Here is a 24,707-nt window from a genome sequence, read left to right as displayed (position 1 = left end):
GTTCTACTTGAAACCAAATTGCACGAAATTAGCGAATATACACTCATCTGCAAACTAATTTGGTTCTTTCGAGAGACTCACCTGGAAGCCAGCTGAATCTCTCGTTTATGATGTTCTCACAGTGTTCAATCGGGCTCCAAAGGTTGATCCTTACTTTTGGGTAGACTTCAGAACGCTTGGTAAAATCCAGAGAATGGACCAGAGTGGCGGATCGTAAACCATTCCTTCTGTTTCGCTGATGATCCTTAGACTTTCAAAATAGGGAGGAAATGGGTGGCAAAACTCGAGCATATTTTTAGCCCGGTTTCAAATGAACTAAACCCCATATTTGATGATTTTTTTCAAGATTCTTTTGGTGACTCCGTTCTCGCATATATAAGGGCTTCATCAGAATTGGTAATAACAGAAAATCAGTCTGTCATGCTAGTCAAATTAGTTGTCAAATTTATCATCGATTTAGTAGGAACTCACTTCTAATGTGGAATTCGAACTTTTTTGGAATGCTGTATTGACCGGGCCAGGGTAGACAGACACAGGAATAACACTGGTGCCCTCAAGGCGTCTGGCCAGCTCAACTGTGTACATGGTCAAAGCTAGTTTGGACTGGTTGTAGGCAACATACGGACCGTAACTCGAACCCGAAAGATGCAGTGTAGGTTTGTGCAGATTGCCAAGGTAGTGCAGCGCATCAGTCATGTTGACTATTCTCCCTTTCGGAGATTTCTTCAAGCTCGGCAAAAGTAATTCGGTAAGAAGGACCGGTCCAAGATAGTTGACAGCGAGTTGCAATTCCTGTCCATCTACTGACTTCTCATAAGTACGACTGATTATAGCGGCGTTGTTGATCAAATAGTCCAGTGGTTCGTTGGTTTTGATAAAGCGTTCAACAAAGTTTCTGATCGATTCAAACGAGGAAAGGTCAAGTTGTTCCAGGCGAAGCTAGAATGAAATCCATGGAAGCGGGACAGAGAGTGAACCATAATACATCATTAGGCCTTATCAACTTCAACAGTGACGTGGGGAAACGTTCAATTGGTACATGTCATACACCTTATTCCAATCCTTGGGTAAGTAAATTTGCGTGCTATGCATAACTACTCAATGCATCTTTGTAATGCACTACTCATAAGGTTGTTGAAAATTCGTCGACAGCCCACTACCGGTTTCGCCCTTCTTGGGTTTTATCAGGTAGGCAAAGTCCCCAAGTTCCATCAACCTGATGTTCTAACTGAACCCAATTTGGACTGTTTTCGAGAAATACACTCATCTGCAAATCAATTTGGTTTTCACGAGAGACGCGACTGAATCTCTCTTTTATGATATTCTACAACTGGATGTGCTGTCCACTGGCCGCGTTATGATATTCGAGATATCGCAGTATATTTTCATAAAGGAATCCACTCACAAGGTTGCTGTAAACTCTTCGTGCAGTTTGGTTCCAAGCAGAACATAAGGTTGATGGAAACTCGAGACTGTGCCTACCCGATGAGCACCAAGAAGGGTGGAACCGGTCGTGGGATGTCGACGAATTTTCAGCAACCTTCAGTACAGTACATTACAAATATACATGTATCACGAGATCTCGAATATCGTAGCTACTGAAGCATGAGGCAGCCTGGCTCAGAACATTGCCTGGAAACTTCACAAACGAGAGATTCAGTTGAATTCCAGATGAATCACTCGAAAAAACTAATTAGTTTGTAAATGAGTGTACGTTCACTACTCAGTGAATCAGCCAAATATGGGATTAAATCGTAAAAGGGTTTACCATCCTTGAATTGTCCGTGCTACGTGTAGTCACCGGTGGATCACGCCAATCAAACGGCAAGAAAATCTGTTTTGGTAACCTCCGTGGCTTGGCTTGAACACTGAGCAGCCATATTCCAGGTGTCATGATGGTTTTTCTTTTAGAGACTTATTGCAGGCTGTCTGTCTGTGGAAATTGAATAAACACGCATAGATCCTGAAAGAATGCCTGAAGGCCTGGGACACCGGGAGGAAGTTCAAGCAGTCTGTTTGAGAGAAAACATCACATTTCAGTTAAAGTACGAAGTGGTGGTCGATGTACAGCAGACTAACTTCGTTCGCATAGTCCAGGTGCGCTAGCGTTTCTCTGGGAGCCCTTGTCATTATCAGTCTATTGAAATGTACATTACATCGACGACATACCATCAAATGAAAGTAGGAAACAGATAAACTTTGGGTAAACATGTGAACAGTTTGACGCAACCTCTGAACAGGCTAGAGCCTTCGGAACAGACATCACAAAGTGCATCACCGATCGTATTGTGCATTTCTGTTGACCGAGTGCATATAACAGGATTGTCCTGACCAGAGTTAAAAGTACATTTGAATCAGATAAAAGAGCACCTGCCTGCCGACACTGCGCGGCGCTGCGCAATCGTTAGGGGTAAGTTAAACTTACTGAAAACTTTTTGTTGGAGATTGAAATCCTGGTAACCGGGAATTTAGCCCTACAGTAGCGTTTTTTGAATAGGGATGAGTAGACAGGTGGGATTCAGTACTCTCCAAAATACTAAACCCCATATTTGATGATTTTTTTCAAGATTCTTTTGGTGACTCCGTTCTCGCATATATAAGGGCTTCATCAGAATTGGTAATAACAGAAAATCAGTCTGTCATGCTAGTCAAATTAGTTGTCAAATTTATCATCGATTTAGTAGGAACTCACTTCTAATGTGGAATTCGAACTTTTTTGGAATGCTGTATTGACCGGGCCAGGGTAGACTGACACAGGAATAACACTGGTGCCCTCAAGGCGTCTGGCCAGCTCAACTGTGTACATGGTCAAAGCTAGTTTGGACTGGTTGTAGGCAACATACGGACCGTAACTCGAACCCGAAAGATGCAGTGTAGGTTTGTGCAGATTGCCAAGGTAGTGCAGCGCATCAGTCATGTTGACTATTCTCCCTTTCGGAGATTTCTTCAAGCTCGGCAAAAGTAATTCGGTAAGAAGGACCGGTCCAAGATAGTTGACAGCGAGTTGCAATTCCTGTCCATCTACTGACTTCTCATAAGTACGACTGATTATAGCGGCGTTGTTGATCAAATAGTCCAGTGGTTCGTTGGTTTTGATAAAGCGTTCAACAAAGTTTCTGATCGATTCAAACGAGGAAAGGTCAAGTTGTTCCAGGCGAAGCTAGAATGAAATCCATGGAAGCGGGACAGAGAGTGAACCATAATACATCATTAGGCCTTATCAACTTCAACAGTGACGTGGGGAAACGTTCAATTGGTACATGTCATACACCTTATTCCAATCCTTGGGTAAGTAAATTTGCGTGCTATGCATAACTACTCAATGCATCTTTGTAATGCACTACTCATAAGGTTGTTGAAAATTCGTCGACAGCCCACTACCGGTTTCGCCCTTCTTGGGTTTTATCAGGTAGGCAAAGTCCCCAAGTTCCATCAACCTGATGTTCTAACTGAACCCAATTTGGACTGTTTTCGAGAAATACACTCATCTGCAAATCAATTTGGTTTTCACGAGAGACGCGACTGAATCTCTCTTTTATGATATTCTACAACTGGATGTGCTGTCCACTGGCCGCGTTATGATATTCGAGATATCGCAGTATATTTTCATAAAGGAATCCACTCACAAGGTTGCTGTAAACTCTTCGTGCAGTTTGGTTCCAAGCAGAACATAAGGTTGATGGAAACTCGAGACTGTGCCTACCCGATGAGCACCAAGAAGGGTGGAACCGGTCGTGGGATGTCGACGAATTTTCAGCAACCTTATGAGCAGTACATTACAAATATACATGTATCACGAGATCTCGAATATCGTAGCTACTGAAGCATGAGGCAGCCTGGCTCAGAACATTCAGTTGCCTGGAAACTTCACAAACGAGAGATTCAGTTGAATTCCAGATGAATCACTCGAAAAAACTAATTAGTTTGTAAATGAGTGTACGTTCACTACTCAGTGAATCAGCCAAATATGGGATTGAGATCGTGACAGAACCTGGCCTGATCTCAGGAGGTCAAATGAAAGGTAAGAGCACAGGACTAAGATGGCGCCCATCCATGCTGTCCATCCACTGTTCCGTTTCATTGTGAAATTTGAAGTTAGGGCACAGCGTCTGTGCATATTTATAGGGGTGAAATTCACGCCATTTAACCCTGATATAAACTTTCTTGAGGACAGAATATAAAGCAGAACCGGTCAATTACGGTGGTGTACACTATGATGCACTTGATGCAGTCCTTTCATCGTCCAGAAATCTTTGCTTTTAAGGAAGAAAACGGAGAGCTCATCACATGAAATTCTTCACTATATCAACCACTAAATCCAAAAATCACTAATGGGAGCCATAAGGAACCCGCATTGCTAGAATTCGGATTTCTTATGCCGCTGTCCGAGTGACTTCACTGGGAAGTTCACAGTAGAAATGTTTTCTAAATCGATCAGTTTGTAGTTAATGAAAGTAACCGGTATCACCGAAAACACCGGTGGAAATCAAAGCAGTTCAGAGAGGATCGACTCTCAGGCATCACAAGTCATCCACCTTGAAGTGACCGTTTTGAGTTTCACCAAACCGGCGTGATTAGTTTCCTTCAGAAGATGATGACCTCGCAGCAGCGACATTGGCGAAGGCGTACATTACTATGGATATTCAAAAATTTTGCGAGGTAGCTGTGGAACTTTTCTCGATAATTCAACAAAATTGGTCTTCAAAATTCATCGGGAGGCCGCACCACCAAACAGTAGATGGACCTTCAGAAAACAAAAGGGCCTCCGATAAAGCGTAGTAAGCAGAACTTTCCATCCATGATCGCCACCCCATTACGTTTCTTTTGCAGTCTGTTTTACTGCCCATCCGTTTGAGTGAATCTTGCTGTAAATTGCTCCTCATGTGAGTAGATGTAAAGCATGTGTTTCGAGACAAAGATATCGATGAAGATCAGTGAAGTTACATTTTCATCGCTTCACTTCAATCCTCATCCTAGGTCATACGAGGTACATTCTAACCAGATTTCCGAAGTTACTTGTAGAAAACCAAGTCTCGATTTCATCCTAAATCGATCTGGACACTATGCCTTGACACCACCATCAATGCCAGACTACCAGGTAAATAATTAGGGACAACTAACCAGGAATTGTCCACCTGGCTGCAAGCGTCTGTGAGCTATGTGACTGAGAATTCCTGACGGGCATGTCAATCGATCGACAAATCAGGACAGTTACTGGGTCATCGTTTGAGTCATCGGGCGAACACATTCATCTGCTCAGAAGTAATAATTCAGGTATGTTCGACGTTAACTGGAGGACTAGCTGTAACACATTCTCCTCGCATACCAGAAGTCCTGAGTTCATACCCCGACAGAACCAAGGATGTGAATGCATCGCTGACGAGCTTTAAGAACAGCGAAACTCTGGGCTCAGCAGAATAATTGCAACGGGACAGGGAAAGGACTGCTCAAAATAGTGTGAGGTTATTCAGTTACCGTAAAAATAGGTGTCCTTTAAAAACCTTGGAATATGGACCCCCAGCTCAATGTCAAAAGGTTTTCCGTGTGTTCTAATAAAGAGTGGGATTACTGCCTTCTCCTAAAAACACGAGGTTTTAACGGTATAGTTGAAAAAAGGACGAATGAAAGGAGTTCAACGAGTAGTCTCCTCAAAGACAATCAGAACTGTCAGCTAAAAGTGTAGACTGCCATGTACAACGAACCCAAGTTGATGTTACTTCCCGTTTAACAATGGATTCATTTTATTCCAGACTACTGTCGGTCATTCTCTCGAGGGTTATTCTTGGTATGTTGGATTCATCAAAAAGCTTATCTATCTTGAATTTGCTCAAGTTAGCCTCCAGTGGATGTTAGAAAAACAAACTCTCTAAGGACGATTAAATGAATGTCTTCATGCGTGTGAGAAACTGAGAGCATTTTCGATTCACTGGTGAAGAAATATGATAGAAAGTGTTTAAGCACAATGGCATTTAGCGCATCATCTATAAATGCACCCCTGGGAATGAGCTATTTTTCAATGAAAAAAAAACAGAGTGAAGAGGCTACGTTTCCATGGTCTTTCATAATAAACCCAACGTAGATTACCGTGTCATTATCCCGGGGAAAGAACTGCAACATGGCTGCACATCCATGAATACCGGGTTCTTCTAAGAACATTGTGGTATACCATTCTAACGAATCACGTAATTCATACAGATTCTGCCAAATGCCACCTTAGACCATTGGGACTCATTTGAAAATCTTAGCTATACGACACCTTAGCGAAATACACTCATTTACAGACTGGGAACATCACAAACGAGAGATTCAGCTGGGGGTCCAGGTGAGTCTCTCGTAAAACCAAATTAGTTTGCAAATGAGTGTACTTCGCTAATTTGGTTTCAAGTAGAACATAAGGTTGACGGAAACTCGGGGACTGTGCCTATCTGATGAACCCGAAGAAGGGCGAAACCGGTCGTGGGCTGTCGAAGAACTTCCAGCAAACTTGTGAGTGGTTTTCGAAAAATTTTGGTGACAATCGGTTGATTTATTGTTGGGCAACGTTTCGATTTTGACACAAAAGCTTCGTCAGGCCAAGTGACTAGGTTCCGAGGTTGATCAAGATTTAAGGCGGAAGGAGAATCAATCAGCTAAGTCAAGCTAAATCTCTGTTGTGTGTCGGCCGAGGGATTTTAGTGTGTTAGTGGAAATCACTAAGCATCACAGCGTGAATAGAATCGAGGGTGTGGAGCTAGCGAGCGTATGGAAAGTGGTCTTAGATAAGCTGAGTTGACACGTGACGGTGTGGTTGTCAATCCACTTAGGATCATTAGAAAAAACCGGGGGGTAGGGGTGGAAACCCCAACCGACCAAAGGTCACAGCATCCCTCCTACACAACTTTCTTAGCACTAGCTCACCCACACAGACTAACAGAAGGTTCAAACGAAGTTCAAGAGGAACCATCAAATGAACCGAACCAGAAGAACTAGACCCTAGGCAGGACCCAAACACATGTAGGTTTCCCCACCGACCCAACACTTGTTCAACCACTCTAACACACTAAAATCCCTCGGCCGACACCCAACAGAGATTTAGCTTGACTTAGCTGATTGGTTCTCCTTCCGCCTTAAATCTCGATCAACCTCGGAACCTAGTCACTTGGCCTGACGAAGCTTTTGTGTCAAAAGTGAAACGTTGCCCAGCAATAAATCTACCGGTTGTCACCGAACTTTTTCGAAAACGATGACTACCCAATCGGTTTCAAGTATTTTCCACGTGATTGTGAGTGGTTTCCTTTATGAAAATTTACTGCGATATCTCGAATATCATGCTAACTGAATCATGAGGCGGCCTGTGTGCAGCACAGTTGTAGAACAACATAGACAAGAGTTTAAGTTGAGTATCTCGTGAAAACTAAATTGATTTGCAAATGAGTGTACTTCTCGAAAACAGTGCAATTTGGGTTCAAGTAGATCATAAGGTTGACGGAAACTCGGGGACTGCGCCTACCTGATGAGCCCCAAGAAGGGTGAAACCGGTCGTGGGCTGTCGAAGAATTTTCAACAGCCTTATGAGTAGTGCATCAGAAGACAACTGGTGTCACCTTAGTCAGTTAAAAATCAAATGCCCACGGGGAGATTAAATAGAAAGAAAGACAACAAAGTAAACACGCTGGACCTACCTGTTCATCTTGAATGGGAGACAATATTGAGCTTATCGTCTCATCCACCACATCAGTTTTTGTGCTTTCTGGATTCTCCGCGCCGTACATTCGTAACAGCGAATCTTTGGCAGACTGAGCTTTGGATATATCTCGGCACGCCATAATCACAGTTGCCCCGCGCCTTGCTAGTTCCCCCGTCACCGAAAGACCTATCCCAGAGTTAGCGCCGGTGACAACAGCTAGTCTAGAATCCATTCGTAGCGGGATACAACATAGCTCTCGCCACCAGCCCTTTGTTTCTGGACCTCGATAGACATCGTTTGCTGCTGCTTCTGGTGCCGCATTTGTTTGGGACTTGCTATCAGACATAATGATCCTGTGACTTCACACACATACCTCACGTTTAACTTATAAGGCAGAGGTTTCGCACGTTCAAGCTCACCAATCGATAAAGTCATAACAGGGGCCAATTACAAAACTGATAGATACCTTGCAATACTGGGTTGGCAGACGGGTTTGTGAAACCTAGAGCGGTAGACTACAGAGCGAAATGGTCTCATGGGAGTCTTACGTATGGTAGAAATATCATGTAATAGATCATTCACCTGAGCTACAAGTGATTAATCGATTTTTGGTGAGAAGATATCGACTGATTGACACCTACTGAATGATTACATGTGATCTCGGAGATGGTGCCACAAGAAGCCAAGGTGGTATCTATGCCATGTTTCCAGAAATATTTAGATCCAAATTCAATGGGTGAGGGGAAACATTTCCATTGAATTCACGCGTAATTCGAGTACTGCAATAAATATAAGACGAATTTGAATACTCGCGTAGATCATATGTTAGATTTTTGCGAATTTCAAATCAGGGAAAAGCTTTTTTCCATGCCAATTCATTAAATAAAGTGTGAGCAACTTATGCAGACTGAAACCGGGAGCAAATTCAGTTACGTCACCCACCCGGAGACCTTATATCAATATAGTCTTGTCTAACAGCCGACATCTTGCTCACAGGACGGCAAACTCCTTTGTATTGTGGATTCGTTGACCGTCTCTTCACATTCCCGGTCGGATCAATTTGAGGTTGCAATACGCCTATCTGTTCATAGGCTGAGCTGACTTCCAACAGACCATCTAACCCAATCAAATTTTGTTCCCGGAGGAATTCGGCGTCTCGGATCAAGAAGTGACGGCGATCGTTTTAAGACCCAGTGGATCTGTATACGCTCCCAGAAACATCAAATTCAGGGAATCTTGTTTTGCACTTTTAAGTTGCGACCCATATTTTTATCTGGGAAGACCGGTTGCGAATCACTGCACAGTAGGAATCTTGTTTTGCACTTTTAAGTTGCGATCCATATTTTTATCTGGGAAGACCGGGTTGATAAGTTTGAGATAAGTCAAAAGGGACGACTGTTCAAAATCCGTAGGCATCTCACTAAGGGTTTTGCTCTATTCAAAGCTGATGGGGTAGGCATTATCATGGGCACCTGAGATAAGCAGTGATAAACTTGAACACCCATTTGGTTTTTTTTTCTTGGAGGGGGGGGGGCAGACAATGGAATTGGAGACTTGATTGAACCTTTTGTATGCGTGAACATATCGATATTGTTCCGCGCAGTACTTGGTACAAAGACGGCCTCGAGGATCTGTTGCGAATATATTCAATAAAGTTCCTTCTGTTGGCCATGCGAATACTGTTTGAAATTCGCAGAAAGCCAGCTACCGGCTTAGCCTCCTCTTGGGACTCAACAGTTAGGCGCATTCAGATGAACAAACCATTTCAAGACTTAACGGCAAAAGGTTTGTTCAAATTGCGTTTCACGAAAGTTTCTTGATTCTTTGACTAAAATGGGAAATTCGACGCTTTCCCCGGATAAGAGCATAGTCTGAATCAACCAATGTATTCCAAATTGATCAGCTGTCAAGAAGTGACCCTCGCCAGCAATAAGCGATAGCTGTGGGGCTAATCTGACCTCAAGGTTTTCCAGAAGTGGAGAGATGTCAAGTACCAAAACGGCACCCACTACATTTCAATTCATTTCTACCACGTCAAAATTTCCGGAAACCGTTGAGTACCCTGGTAATACATTTACACGTAAACATGATATTTGTTGGCGTCTTTGATGACCCACAGCTATTACTGAAACTGTTAGCCATCTGTTAGAGTTTTGTGTAAGCCGCTTGTTTTGCTGAACTTTTCAAGTCCCGCTCCGCTTAGTCCCTGTCCTACAGTCTGCTGGCTCCAATAATACGTTGCATTTGCGTGAGTCTGAATTATTTTTATTATATCCTGATGGATTTTTCTGCGATTAATTCGAACTTCATGTTTGAATTACGAGCTCGTTTGCTTTCTCCACAAAGCTATGGGACATAAGCCGCTATTTTTGCACTAAAGTTTTGACGTAAAATTTGTAAGCCTCTTGCGGCATACCAATGGTTAAAGGTGCCTGCAATGCACATGGGCCATCCCGTATTTCAATATACTTTTCTCTCTTTTTACGAGAACCTGATCAAACGCACCGAAACCTTCATAAGGGTATTGTGTGAACGAGGGTTATCCGGTCTTCTGGGATCATCTTGCGTGGCAGGGGGTATTGTGCGTTAATTACAAGCTACTGACAAAGTTTAAGTAGTCAAACGAATCAGTCTGGTTAACTAATGCCGGTTCCGGAATTTTTCGCACTTCCAGATCAGTGCCAGTGTTTGCAGCATACCAAGTTATCGTAACGACACGCATCTGAGACTAAGTGGGACTCTTCTAATGGAACTTATCAGATTTTGTTTCTTCTGAAGGTGTTTTTGGATTCCAACCATTTGGTGCTCTGTTTCTTGGGACGCCTCTGTCGGAGACTGGCATATCCATGCATCAGCAATTTTTACCCTCGACCAACTGCTCACAGGCGTTTCATATTGGGATGTAATGGCTCCTTATAAAGTGTTTCTGCTACCTCTTTTTTTCTTAAGGCTTTCGGGTTCGTACAATCATTTCCTCCGAGAGGAGTTATTGTTGGTAGTGTGAGGAGATTTGGGATTTTTGTGTCGATTTCGTCCTGTAAGTGAAGTCAATCTATGCTGAAAAGCCGAGAAGCACTGTACAGCTGTTTCATCCTTATTGGGAATCATCAGCAGTGCGCTTCTCACGAAACTCCGGTGAGTCTCGAATCCGCGACCTCCTGGCTAGTAGTTTGAGCACTTAACCATTCGGCCACGAGCGGCCGAGTGGCATAGATTGGTTTCACTTACAGGACGAAATCTCCACAAAAAAGAGGAGTTATTTTACGCTGTAGGTATTGTATTTCTGAGATTTGAGTCCTATCTTCATCACTTTTCAGAATAACTAACAAGTCAACAGAACTTCCAAAAACCTATCGATATATATTGGCATATCATACAAGCCAGAGTACAAATGCAGCGGTAGAAAATGAGGGAAAGGGGCATCACTTAGACGTTTGTTTCTTGTTTTTAGATCTCTGTTTAGTCGGAGCTGGCAGTGCAGCCATGGAATTCTGTTTCTGCTTGAAGTTCACAGGCTGAGGGGAAGATGGTTCATCAGAGGAATAGGACTCATCGAACCTCAGGTCGTCCACGCTGTCTTCTTCTTCGTCGTCGTCTTCATCATCACTTTCTTCGTCGACCAATTCATCTGGATCCAGGTCATCCGAATCCGTCGGATCATCCTCAATTGTGTCCTCGTCTTCTTCAAACGAGTGAGTCACGTTATCAGAACTACCCTCACTCTCTTCCTCATCCTCACTCGAACTGACCGCATCGTCCATTGGCGAAAGTGGTTCTTTGGTGATTAGCAATCCAGCCTCGTACAAGCCAATAGCTGCATTCATCTGAAACAGAACGGTGTAGAACAATACAACACTACGGTGAAATACTAGAAACACGGCTCATCAATGATTAGAAAAAAACATCCATCATCTATCTATCTAATAAGAACGAAACTTGAGTCCAGTGCTTCCCTTTGGTGTGGACTCACCGGAACAGGAGGACGACCGTTCAAACGCGAGTGGTGTGGCTATGAGCAAAATACCTATCCCGCAAAGCCCCAGAACTGCAACCAAAAGGTTGCCCAGTGGGTTTCAAGCGTGCGTCACGCTACCTGACTGGTGGGTCAATCGATCGTCACAAGCAGGACGGTTACTGGGTCGTCGTTCGATGAGTCGGACACACTAGTCACATCGCTCAAATGTGGACCCGTTTCGCCGGTTCAGATGTGAAACGTGCGTCCAACGTGCGTTGGTGGGGTAGTGAATACACACTCGCCCCGCATCTCAGATGTCTGGGGTTCAAATCCCGGGACGGCCATTGGATATGCACTGCTGATGAGCTCTAATGAGAGCGAAACTCGGGTCCAGTGCTTCCCTTTGGTGTGGACTCACCGGAATAATTACGCCGGAACAGGAACACGACCGTTCAAATGCGAGTGGTGTGGCTATGAACATCTATCAACCTTAGGTGTTAAAATACGATGGGAGAAGTAGGGAGTAAAGTTCCCTTCGAAGGCGAAATATAGTCCAGTAGAACAATTATCCATAGAGCTGCCAAATGGCTCTTAACAGTATGAATGCAGGTGATCATGCAGAACTCCGACGCTTGAATCGAAAGAGCGGAACAATGCGGGTACTATTCGGATCAGTTCTGAAGCACGTGATACGCCTACGGCCAGAGAATCCACCCGAGAATGGAATAAATAAGGAAGCTCTGTCATCTCCCAAGCGTACTGTACTGTACCATGGAGCTTTTGTTGTTATTTGTCCTAACCAATGGCGAGACTTGGTGCCAGATTGACTAGACGAGATCAGATCGGTTTCACTGCAGGCCAATTATGTTAAACGAGTTTGAATAAAATAAAGCATACGTAAGGGGTAGACTTGGTGCCAGATTGACTAGACGAGATCCGGTCGGTTTCACTGCAAGGCAATTATGTTAAAAGAGTTTGAACAAAAATAAGGCATGTCGTAAGGGGTAGGAAGGGGCACATTCAGTGAATTTGTTCAGGTTCTTGGTGGCAAACGTTATGAAACAGAAAGAAAACCAAAATATCTCGACAAAAACCTAAATTTTCGACTTGTACCTTGTCTGGGTTCTAACCAAATCAAGTCCTCTAATATCCATCTGTGAAATCAGTGACCAAACGACTCACTTAAAGAGAAATCCAGTAGCAAAGAGTAGCTCATCTGGCTATTCTTCACGTAGTCTCAGACCACGGAATGAAGTGAACTAAATTTTTTTAGCTTAAATCTGTTATTCATGGAGGTCCAACTAACGACGGTGGGTATGGAGAATTCCGATCAACCTCCGGTTAGACTGGATTTCGCTAAGCTGTAACACCCTTCCGGTGCCTAGCTGCCATGCTAACAGAAGGAAGCAAGAGGGCTGGGATGCTGTCAAGAAGTCGAGAGGTAGAGGTCGGGTTCGAACCACGAACATTCCGGCCAGTAAATTCGCGCTCTACCCAACTGAGCCATCTCGCCTCCCGATCAACCTCAACGTACTGTTTAATCGCTTGCTCCTTATTTCATCCTGACTAGCTAGCCTATTTACTTGGCGCAAGTAAAACTTATTGAATGGAAGCGTTGTATCGATGGGAAACAGCCGATTTTAGAGACAAAGTAAGGACGAGAAACATCAGAGAACCGGAACAACGTTCACCACCTACTCGAATACGGCTTCATATTAGATTGACAGCAACGGTTCACTGGTGCCTGCTATAGCGTGCATACCTGACAATGGTCGCAGTAAGTTGGAGGTCTTCCAATAGGATAGGGGTTTCGTTGTCTTGAGAACGAATGGCAATCGTGCGTAAAGACCGTCGTTTTAGGAGGTTAACGCTGTGTTTACTTACGTTACAAGATAATACAAGAACAAACTTGTTTGCACACGAGTGCCCCAGTGACCAGTTATACAATGCGGCGTGAACACAGAAGCGAGAAGGATTTGCCGGACTTCCTCGTTACTTTGCATTCAACTACCAGTCAGAACTATCATGACAGCTCCTAAGGGTACATTTTTCGGAGCACTAAGTGACTAGCCTGTAAAATACTCATATAGCAGTTGTCAATCTCTTATTCTATAACAAATGGAAGAGCACGTTAGTCGGGAGGTCATGTGACATCTTTTCACGGCAACCGAGTAGTCATTCAGGGCTTTAGGGGATGCCAGGAACGAGATAGTGTCCACTAAGAAGCTAACTTCGGTTGACAGAAGCTATGGTGAGAGCGGTAATCCTATGTCATAGCAACTTCTGTTGTCGTCATCCTTTACGACTCGCAGAAACTAAGCGTTCAATCACACAAGGTCCTTCCGAGGGCGATTAACAGCCGATGGCTTCAATGCTTCGTGTATATCCTGCCTGAAACCAAGAGTTGTACTGTTCTGACCATCACACGATAGTGTCCGGAAGGCCCCACAAAAAAACACAAGTTATACTATCTCCCGCAATAACCTTCAGGATGTCTAAAGGACTCGGTTGAACTGCCTAATGACGTGTGATAGTTTTGCCGTCGACCATCATTTGAGGCTGGCAATAATTCGAAACAGATCAGTACGCACAAAGCAGTGGAGCTTATAACTGGCAGTGGTATACATTTGACAAACCCAGAAAGTCGACAATACTTGTCGGAAACGTCCAAACTGATTGTGGATGACAAACCTCCGCGGAGCAGACTAGTCGGTTTCAGGATTTCTATTCGTCTAGGAACAATATGGGACTGATATCATCAAACACAACCAATGAAAAGTAGTTTCCCAAATTTTAAACTTATAAAATATGGATATGAAAGCAGGAATTGAAAGCAACCTACTCACTCGGTCATCCAGGGTCGCCAAGGGGAGGTTATCGACCTTAACGAATGATGGGTACTGTCTGGCCAAATAGTCCAAAGCGGGAAGAAGCTACAATGAAATGAGGGGGGAAATCTCGTGAGCAAACTGAAGTCTGAAGGTTCGAAGTAGGATGGACGTGTACATGTTTACCGCCCTACCTTTCTATGGAGGGCCATCTCATCTAACGGACGTTCTTTGTACACATTGGTATTGCTCAGTGAATGGTAGACAGCAATCAGATCCTTGGGGTCTTCTTCGGACTCACTTCCGGAACCTTCATCATCGGTAGATTCATCCTGACCGGACGCTGGAGCGCCGGTGGCTGAAGCAACACGTGTACGTACGGCCCGAACGGCGCTCCAGCGAACCAAACGAATTTTGGTATCCGGTTCCAGTTCGACCAGATCTACCACACCTGGCTTCTTAGAGCCGCCACTTTCCCCTTCAGCTGTGGTGAACATGCACCAACGTTCGCCTTGACTTTTCACGTGGCACATCAACTCTTCTAAAAACGAGAAAAAGTGGGGAAGAAAATAGTGTAACGGCATATAATGAGAGATCATGCAATACAGCTGAAACAACTTTTCATATTGTGTGGATGCATAACATTGATGATTGACCAGAACTCATGGTACTGAATCGTGGAGTTGAATAATAACATGTAATGTGGCTACGAACACACGAAGATCGTCCTACTCACCATCTTTGAGTTGCGGTGGCAGAGACTGTGCAATCAGATCGGTAGCAAACAGGTCCGCAGCCGTGAGTAACGGATCCGGAGCAGTCAAAGACTGGCATGGAGCTGAGGAGGACTCCTGTTGACCCGTGTTAGCCTGTCGCTCCAGTTGGTCAGCTAACATCCGCAAGCGGGCCACAACTTCTGCGCGAACATGGGCCACAACCTTTGTAGACTCACCCGACTGTGAGAGATGTAAGTGGACCCGGAAAGGGGATCAGAGAAACAGGTTTTACTTGCCGAAAAGTGAGACCGGAGCAATCCGACAAGTACAATTAAAATCTCAGTAAGTAGGGCAAGGAGTAATTCACTCAAACAGATCATCTCTATTGTTAAGGAAATCGATGGGCCAACAAACTCCCTGTAATTGATAGGTTAAGTACCTTGGAAATATGTGGGTTTGCTAACAGCGTACATAAACGGGAAAGCATAGCGATCACTTTGAATCAAGGAAAGGGTTGAGTTTCCGTGTTCTCAAGTACTTCGGCTGACGGATGATATTCAGGTAAAAGACTGAGGTTTAAGGAGAACGCTGTGGGATAAGATTTTTCCAGGAACAGATGAATTTCGATAGAGAACTATACAACAGTTGTATTATCATTCAGTTTTGAGGAGCATGGCCACAAACATAAAAAGTCAATGCAAGCGACGAATGCGAAAGGTTAACAGGAGAATATGGGAGAAAATAGAGAAACGTCTCATTCGAATTCATGTCAACAACAGTTCCAGTCAGATGAGATGAATTCCAAAGTATGTAAAAATTTTGATATGCAAACACGCGTCTAAAGACCAACAACCGAAGAAAGGACAAACAATGTTGAATGCTCTTCAAGTCGCGGTAGGTGCTTGCACAGTCGAGACTCGCACATCAAGCGCAAAGTGTCCGTCATACTGGGTCTGGTGTGAGAGTAAATGGCGAAAATGTACATTCAGCGCCATGTGCCACGCATAAAAGTGCCATAAGTACGCAGAGAGCCCACAATGGCAAGCAAACACCAGTCACTGACTGCGACCTTAAGAAGTCCCAGTCCAATAACAGCCTTAGCGGATTGAGGAAAGCAGATCCCTAGATAAGAGATGATCATCGGTTGGTGAGCCAAAAAGTCGAAGGGAAAGTAGGCACCACTATCGGAACTCCTATGCTGCCATCGCAATCACGAGGACCAACACCGCCACCATTAAAAGCAAACATGGTGATTACCAGGCAGCTGAAGAATACGGCTAATTTGACAAAGGCCATCGGAGAAGGCTATGAAAGCCATGTCACTAACCTTATCCTTCTCTTTATTGGACATGGATTGGGAGAATCCACCCACATGACGCAGGAAACCGACAGGTAAACCTTTCCGAAATTCCACGCTGGTCTCTATTGCTGACTGCAACGCGATAGGGAGGAGCTGAAAAGCAGAGTATGAACTGGGTCAAAGAAGGGGGGGTTAAAACAGGCTGCGGATTTCAGAGGTGATGTGTGACTCATCGATACTTTCTCATGATCACTTTCGGTGGGTGAACAACTCCGCTCACCGACTGGATGTGGTCAGTAAGTGAACGGCCCGTGGATCGAAACTAACCTAGTTCCTGCCTAGGCTTTGGTAACCTGCTAGCACCTCTAGACTAGCAGCTTTCGAGTTGCATGGCAGCTATCCATGAAAAGCGTATTACAAATGAACGATTTATTTATTTTGCGTGAAGATTTAAACAGTCACTAACTTGTCTGGAATGAAAATAAGCTTGTCCAGTGATCAGAGGACTGTTCCTGCACATTGCTTTCAGTATCTCGTGTTTTTCTTTCGAGGACACAGGCGTCCTGAAACGGACACTTACGATTTTCGGGAGTTGCTTTATTGGAAGGCAACCTCCAGTGTAGGTACACCTCCCTGAGGGCAAGACTATTCTATGATATATCAGCGGATGGATTAACCGGGACACTAATTAGCCAGCTAATGAACTGAGGAGTAGATTGAACATGTGGCATGAGCTGGTATACCGGTAGACTATCCCAGTTGGATAAGAACAACCGAAAAGTAAAAAAAACAAGTTCGGATCACGAACCATTCGCGTGTTATTCTGTGGCTCAAACAATTAACAGCTAGGCGTGGTGTACAAAACGTATCCCATAGAGATGACCGTAAAAATACCCGCTCACTTTTGAGAGGAAGTCACCCCAGCTGTGTTTCTGATAGGCGCTTATGGTGAGATGAAGCGAGTGCGTATCCTCGGAAGTTTCAGCTTGATGGATGTAACCACGTGGGAAGTAGAGCACATCCCCCGGCTTCAACGTGGCTGTAAGGATCGGCTCACCGATCTCCTCTTGAGTAAAGTTGGCTGAACAAACGTCAGTGAAGAGGGAGAATATGGGAAGTTGTGTTTACGAAAAACCAGATCGTATTCTAATTCCAAAAAAACACCCGCCCAAAGTCTAGTGTAGCTGTTTCGTAACAAGTACTTATAAAAACACCGGAAACAGCGGAGCAACTGAACAATCAGCTGCGACTAAAGTTAGAGGTCAGGACCAGTGAGAACAAACAATTAATTCTCCTTCAGAATATCACACGCTTATGAATACGTGGCACACTTATATCCGTCTACAACTATTGTATAGTCGGATAAGCAAAGTAAATCTATTCGACAGATGCACTGATTTGCATAACCATTTAACTCTGACTCGAGAATCACCTGAATCCTGGTTGAATATCTCGTTTACGGTGTTCTTTTTCAACTGAATGAAGGACATCATAAACCGTTAGGCTGAAATTCATGCAAATCTCCCGTGAAAACGAAACTGTCGCGCAAATGACTGTCGAAGTACATGCAATTAGGGTTTAAGTGGACTGCACCTACCTGGTGAGTCCCAGGAAGAAAAAACCGGCCGTGCGCTGTCGAAGAGTCTTTAACATCGTTATGAGTAATGTTTTATGTCTATACAAAGTGAATTAATCTTTACATTTCCCCAAAGAAGTTCGGCTGCATCAAGAATCAGTCGGAGCCCTTGCAATTTCAGTTCAATCTATCTTGGCCACCCGGAGAAGCTATCTAGTTGCAAAAAGGACCGTAGATATTTACCCCTTCCCATTCAGTCAGACCAGAAAACACGCAAACACGGCCTATAGGGTTCTAATGAGAAGACTTCAGGCGACCACCCACGTATTTGAGGATGGTGCACATCAGGTTCCCATGAATCCAGACCAACCTATCTCGCTATATGCACCTGAAATTCGTCGGCGAAATCAGGAAATCTGGAGGGCCCCTCACTAACTTGTTTTTGCAGAGGAAAAAATATCGACATGGAGTTCGAGTGACCGAACCGTTCACTTCATTCATCAGGAGTGAGAGAAGAGACGTTCTAAGAGACGTTCAAGTAGAATAAGAACTGACTCATAGGCATCCAACCCCGATGAGTCTCGATCCAAATGCTATGCCTCAGCGTACGCAGGCCACAGTCTTTTAATTCAGTCAGGGTCGGGATCCTCTAAAATTACCTCACATAATAAAGGCGAGATATGATACGCTCAAATCATCCTGCTAGGAGATGCACACTCATTACAATAGATATCAGTGAGTAGGCGATAAAAGGTTAACACAAATTTCACTCACGGCTTGGGTCACATGCTAGTTTTTCGGACTCATTTCTGATCAGTGACAGAGGAAGAGAGAGTACAGGTAGAATTATTGAATGCTACGGGATGCATGATGAACAGTTGAGATAAATAATGAATGGTACAAGCAGAAAACTAAGTAAAACGCATCGGGCGCCGAAAAGATGGTTCTGTCTTGGGAAAATGATAGGTCACCGAGAGCATATACCCTCTGGTATATCGACCACAGAAATCATCATCATCATTGCAGCTGTGATTAACCGCGTACTCGTCGTAGTGTTTGTAGCTGCCGCAGTTTCGTTCACTGATGATTTGGGGGGGGAGGGGGGAGGGGACTGCGCATTGCAGGTGGGAGCTGATAAATTGGTGCATAAATCCAGCACTGTCAGTGGGCTGTCAAGTAAGGGGGGTTGGAGAAGGAACTATACACTGAAGACAATAGCTTTGATGCATGAGTGCCCTTGAGGGCGCGACTTGGCCACGTCTGACAATGTCTCTAGCCATTCATGTGGCCCGTCTCGTGGTCCCCATCCAGGAAGACGGCGGTGACCAGCGCAGCTGAGTTTGCTGGTAATGGCTTTCATACTTCGCTGCCAAGTCACTGTTTGACCACCTCTGGCTCTCTTCCACCCTTCACGTGGTTGTGCAAAAAGAGCCCTTCGAGGACGTCGGTCGACTGGCATACGCAGCACGTGGCCAAGCCAACGCAACCTGTGCAGTGTGATCAGTTCAGACCACGGAAAGCGGTTTGGCTGAAGGATACTTGCGACAGAAGGTTGACGTAATCGTTCTAGACACACAGTATTGAAACTATAGACTAAGTCAGAAAATAGCATGATAAAAGAGTTGAGATACATGCTTCCACAGAGGAGGCTTTTGACTAGGGTGACAATCTGCAATAAAAAGGGCGAACATTGTGCTTGAAAGGAAGATCGCTCGACTAAGTGCAGATGTAATGACCACTGAAAAGCACGTCTAGGGATGTAGTGAGACAATACTGTTCCAAGAGAAACGGTTCAAAAACAACACTGATTCCAAAAATTCCTGGCAATCAGTTCTACTAAAAAACGGGTGTTGGCAGCTTAGGCTGCATAGTGCTTGTTGGTTTTATTTGTCAGTCCGGGAAATTTGGTTGCCAATGCTTCATCACTGACGCATCGCAACACTTCGCTAATTGGAAACGTACTGACAATGTGTCGACCAAACCCGTCGACACGCGATCAGCTCAATCAACATATCCACGGTGCACAAACATTGCAATCAGAGAGATTTAGTTACAGAAAAGTGGGACTAATACCGTCCTCAAACGGTGACTGACAATCAGAGCAGGAATTACGGAGAAATTGTGGAAGAAGATATGCAGCGTCCAACCAGGTGCATTCGGTGCGTACAGCGAAGCAAAATCGCAAGACGAGGTTAGACGATGTCGACAGAACAACTAAAGACTCCAACAATCGGTCTTCAGGTCACGCAGATTTTTCTTGAATTGACTCTTGAGGTAGGACAAAAAGGAAGAGTCATTCTGTTACCCCGAATACAGTAATGAACATATCCGAATTGGTAGCGGAAAGCAATATCGATATGCTGACCGGAATGCCACACAGTGAATGAATAAGGTGTATTTCATTTGTAATGTACTACAGCGCCTACCTGATGAGCCCCAAGAAGGGCAAAACCGGTCGTGGACTGTCGATGGATTTTCAGCAACCCTATGAGTAGTACATTACAAATATACTTGTATCGCAATATTTCAAATATCGTAGCGACTGAAACATGAGGCGACCTGGTGCAGCACATTCAGTTGCCTGAGAACATCATAAACGAGAGATTCAGCTGGGTTCCAGGTGAGTCTCTCGAAAGAACCAAATTAGTTTGCAGTATAAAATGCGGTGACACTTAAAAATGAATGTCAACCGAAATCATCCACGAAAGTAGACCAGGCCACCTTATTTGATAAGAAGAAATCCAACGTATGCAACTGGACCAAACGAATTGAATTAGGGAGGATATGCGTTAAATTAGGAGAAGCCAGTAGTGTCGGTGTGCGGTGAGGTGCGAGCATCCTCCAAACCTATCTTGCCGTCTATGCCAAATGCACTTGAACTTCACACTTCGCAGAAAACTAAAAAATCGTCCAGCTGTAGCACCCTTTCGGTGCCTAACTGCCATGCCACCCGAAGGATGCACGAGGGTTGGGATACTGGCAGGTTGCCCAGGCCCAGACAGGGGAAGTCGAGAGGCAGAGGTCGGGTTCGAAACGCGGACCTTTCGGTCAGTAAATTCGCGCTCTAACCACTTGGGCCGTCTCACAGAAAACTAACAAAAAAGCCGTCGAAATGGAATGCCTTCCCAAGCTGCGAAACAAACGAATTAGCGAAAGTGGATGCCATCACAGACTGTCTGTAAAGTAGAACAGTTCTTGATGCCGCCCGTTGTCACGTGCTAAGAGGCGACATTTTCGCAAACCAACCCCAGTCTTACGTGAAGACCCGATGGATTGAAGAGCTAAAAGTTTCTGTTTCAACCGAGACGCCTGCGAGAAATACCAATCACCTGGTTGTCTTCGATTGTGAAAGACTACGACGGCGAAATTGAGACTGTAGTAGATCTCAAATTAGAATGGATAAGCACCAATTATGGTATCATCAAGACGCTGATTAACAGCATCACAAAGTAATGTGTAGTAGTTTTGAAGTGAACTGATGATAGTATAGCAGGCAGACAAATCGAAAACCAAAAAGAGGGAATTAAAAACAACAGAAGAATGGTTCAAAATACCCAGGAATCTTTAGCACCACCTGCAACGGGGCAGTCGGTTCGAGCATTTGATTCGCCAAACCGTAAAAGCGGCAAGATATCAGAGACATGGAGAACCGTAGGACGATAAGCCAAACGAATACGCACAGCACATGGAACTACAGTGAGGGATGACAACTCAAAAGGGTCGGCCAACAGCAACAGAAAAAAGACTCACCGTGGAGCATAGATACGCCAACGTTTAGTCCCCTCCAGCTGTAAGACGAACGCTTCGATATCATCATAATGTGGGGCGAAACCCTGACTACCCGGCGGTGTGAGGTAGACGTTGGCACCGACAAAACAACCAAAGTATTCTTGCAGCAAACTCAAATGTTCACGGATGTTGCTAAAGAACACCTGAGGACACAATAGGCGAACGGAGCAACCGGTCTGGAGGGAGAGAGCGCGGAAAGAAATGATCACACTGAGAGGAGGTTTGGGGACTGTAACAAGTTCCGCTTGAGAATCTCTTCACAATAGTTTGTACCCGATTACAAAGGCCTCATGGCTAACTATTGCGATCTTCATAGCCTATAAGTCTAGAAGCAAAGACTAGTCTCGAACTGAACGCATGATCTTATCGGAGCTGGCTTTGCGTATCCTTTGTTCCGACAAAAATGCACATTTCATAAGTGAATCCGGTCAGGGTCAGATGCTCCTTGCTTGCGAATTTCACCGATACAAGTTTGACCGAGTGGACCAGATTAACGGAACTCACAACCGAGACGCGGCAAAAGCCCTAAGCCTTAGAGTCCGTAGGTTCAATTCGACCTACAGGCGTCACTCGGATGCCCCATAGGCGAGACGCCATGCCAACGTGAAACGGCGGCAATCTGGCCCCGAACTATGTGTTAAATTGTATTGGAAGTCAGGTAGGCATTCAAGACTAAATCTACGTGTGAATTAGTCCTGAATAGGAGCGTAAATATTGGTGTGTGCGCTGGAAGGTGAAACACACACTAACGAGTCACAATAAGCTCAACAACACGAGGTCTTTTGTACGTGTCGGGACTCTGAAACAGACTGCGGAAGTCAGATCCAAGCTGCTGACCCCATAAGCATTCGCCGCCAACCACCGGTAAAGACGGCAAGCTGGAGTTGGAAGCAAAGCACCCGTTCAAACTGACTCGAGAACCGTAGTATGAGCTCTTTCACGAGAAACAGTGACCAGTTGGGATGAACAAGTGCCTCACTGAGTGGACGTCTTATAAAGCACGTGTCGTTAAATAATTGGTCTAAAGCGATTATCTGAAAACGTTCCGGAGCTGTACAATAAATCTCGAGGTTTGGCAGTACAATGCTTTTGAAAGCTCTGATATGAAACAAGGCAACTCAGCAGTTAGGGACGCAGAGAAAATCGTGTCCCAAGTCCGGTCTCATAAGGAGGGACGGGCGATGAATTACAATGATCACCTGACACCAAAATTGAGGGAAGAGCGTTTTCACCTTTGAAACGGCCCGCATCAATGCGTTATTATAAGATACGCTTCCTGGCTATGTTTGTACGCTATTTTCCCCTATCCAAACTTCCGTAACAATNATGATCACCTGACACCAAAATTGAGGGAAGAGCGATTTCACCTTTGAAACGGCCCGCATCAATGCGTTATTATAAGATACGCTTCCTGGCTATGTTTGTACGCTATTTTCCCCTATCCAAACTTCCGTAACAATTAAACTTGAGCGATTTTTTAACTAAAATGAGCTGCCAAATATTTCACTCAATGCGAACTGGTTAGCAAGTGATGTTCGATAAAACAAGAGACCACCTTGCAACTGACAGCACCAAAACAAAGCCACCCTAGGAGCGATAGTGCATCCGCACACGCCGCATTGCCCGCATTCTTTGCAAAAATATACTGGCGACGGAGTTGAATTTGTTAAGTGCAGAAACGTACGTACTTGCAAAAATAATGATTGGCACTGGACACATCGAACAGGAGTAATGAAAATGCATTCGTAGGGTAAACGACGAGTAGTTATCACGCCGATTCAAGCTATTGGGATGAGTCACTTCCACGTCACCTGGACATCGACAAGAGCAGCAGAAAACCAAAAGTTGATTTCAACTGGACAGTCCGACTTACATTATAATGATCCCAAACGACTGAAGGAAAGGCCTGTCCTGGTGGATTCAGCGTGTAGCGCCGTCCATCTTCGTAAGCGGCCAAATCCAAGTGTTCGGTGAACATCACGCGTTCCTTGAGAGGAAAAAATATAATCTATGGGATCCGATAACTGCAGGAAATTATCCAACTGCGACATGAAAAGATATGACTTTAGGTAACTTTGAATTTTCGCACTCCAAAGATGTATCGACTCCAATAGACTCAGAGTCATCTTCACTAAGAAAATGGACTTTACCATGGTGTGACAGTTTATGGCGACCCATTGGGCTATACCGGGGGTGTCCGCTCGACACTCGAAGGGTCTCTCATACCAGGTTGGTCAATGGCTAGAGGTCCGACGAACACAGTCTCCTAATCCTCCAGGTTGGGGGTTGGATCATGTGTGGCGACGTAAAAATTGTAATGTACTTGCACTCCCCGCTGCTTTGCGGTCAGGCTTTTGGGCTAAAGGCTTTGGTTGAGGACCCTAATCGTCCTCCTGTCTAGGTGTGGCGCCCTGGCAGCAACCCAGCCCATGTACAACCATGAGCTTCACATTTACGGATAAACTCATGCCATATCAGCCTTCTGAAGAGGGCGCCGTTTTGTGTCTAATTCGCAGTGATGGAAGCAGATGGGTAGCCAACCCTTGAGCTAGCAGAAGGGTGTGAAAGAGATCACGAAACGGTTGGGTGCTACTCGCTGCGTGACCCCCAGTGCGCTTGGTTGGAGGCACTGCAAAATATGGCTGCTAAGCAATGTCAACGACGTTCTTGTTGTCAGTTTCTATCCGGATTGTCTGAATGAGTGTCTGGAGGTGTAAGCACCACGGAATGATTGTGGCGAGCTAGCGCTAAGTCCCTTCCCCGTCCACCTTTACTCTTTTCTTTACAATAAGGCTTTCAAATAAATCATGGTTGTACGGCAGTGAAGCATCGGTGTTGAACACTGATGTCATGCTGTCGATGATGATGATGATGATG

General features: G+C 44.7%; 4 protein-coding genes across 4 annotated transcripts in view; 2 read left to right on the top strand and 2 right to left on the bottom strand.

Annotated features, from left to right (window-relative positions):
- Positions 1-8,012, bottom strand: part of T265_03704 (hypothetical protein) — a gene marked incomplete at both ends in the record, with an annotated part of 14,803 nt that extends 6,791 nt beyond the window's left edge. The window contains 3 exons of the mRNA XM_009168246.1: positions 472-939; positions 2,693-3,160; positions 7,662-8,012. Of these exons, the coding sequence (XP_009166510.1) occupies positions 472-939; positions 2,693-3,160; positions 7,662-8,012 (1,287 nt within the window). The remainder of the gene's footprint in view (positions 1-471; positions 940-2,692; positions 3,161-7,661) is intronic.
- Positions 1-11,833, top strand: part of T265_03703 (hypothetical protein) — a gene marked incomplete at both ends in the record, with an annotated part of 20,790 nt that extends 8,957 nt beyond the window's left edge. Inside the window, 2 exons of the mRNA XM_009168245.1 lie at positions 11,181-11,358; positions 11,595-11,833. Coding sequence (XP_009166509.1) covers positions 11,181-11,358; positions 11,595-11,833 — 417 coding nt within the window. The remainder of the gene's footprint in view (positions 1-11,180; positions 11,359-11,594) is intronic.
- Positions 11,030-24,707, bottom strand: part of T265_03702 (hypothetical protein) — a gene marked incomplete at both ends in the record, with an annotated part of 23,932 nt that continues 10,254 nt past the window's right edge. The window contains 9 exons of the mRNA XM_009168244.1: positions 11,030-11,490; positions 14,468-14,554; positions 14,644-14,990; positions 15,186-15,405; positions 16,493-16,618; positions 17,368-17,546; positions 18,816-18,850; positions 21,792-22,006; positions 23,704-23,817. Of these exons, the coding sequence (XP_009166508.1) occupies positions 11,089-11,490; positions 14,468-14,554; positions 14,644-14,990; positions 15,186-15,405; positions 16,493-16,618; positions 17,368-17,546; positions 18,816-18,850; positions 21,792-22,006; positions 23,704-23,817 (1,725 nt within the window). The remainder of the gene's footprint in view (positions 11,491-14,467; positions 14,555-14,643; positions 14,991-15,185; positions 15,406-16,492; positions 16,619-17,367; positions 17,547-18,815; positions 18,851-21,791; positions 22,007-23,703; positions 23,818-24,707) is intronic.
- T265_03701 (hypothetical protein) lies at positions 12,206-12,448 on the top strand (the record flags this gene model as incomplete). Its single annotated transcript, XM_009168243.1, has 1 exon — positions 12,206-12,448. One exon carries the CDS (start codon positions 12,206-12,208, stop codon positions 12,446-12,448), a length of 243 nt encoding a protein of 80 aa, XP_009166507.1.

Source organism: Opisthorchis viverrini (assembly GCF_000715545.1).
Source record: "Opisthorchis viverrini unplaced genomic scaffold opera_v5_53, whole genome shotgun sequence".
Classification (NCBI taxonomy): domain Eukaryota; kingdom Metazoa; phylum Platyhelminthes; class Trematoda; order Opisthorchiida; family Opisthorchiidae; genus Opisthorchis; species Opisthorchis viverrini.
Note: the sequence above shows the minus strand (reverse complement) of the source record. Positions and strands in the feature narration are given on the sequence as shown.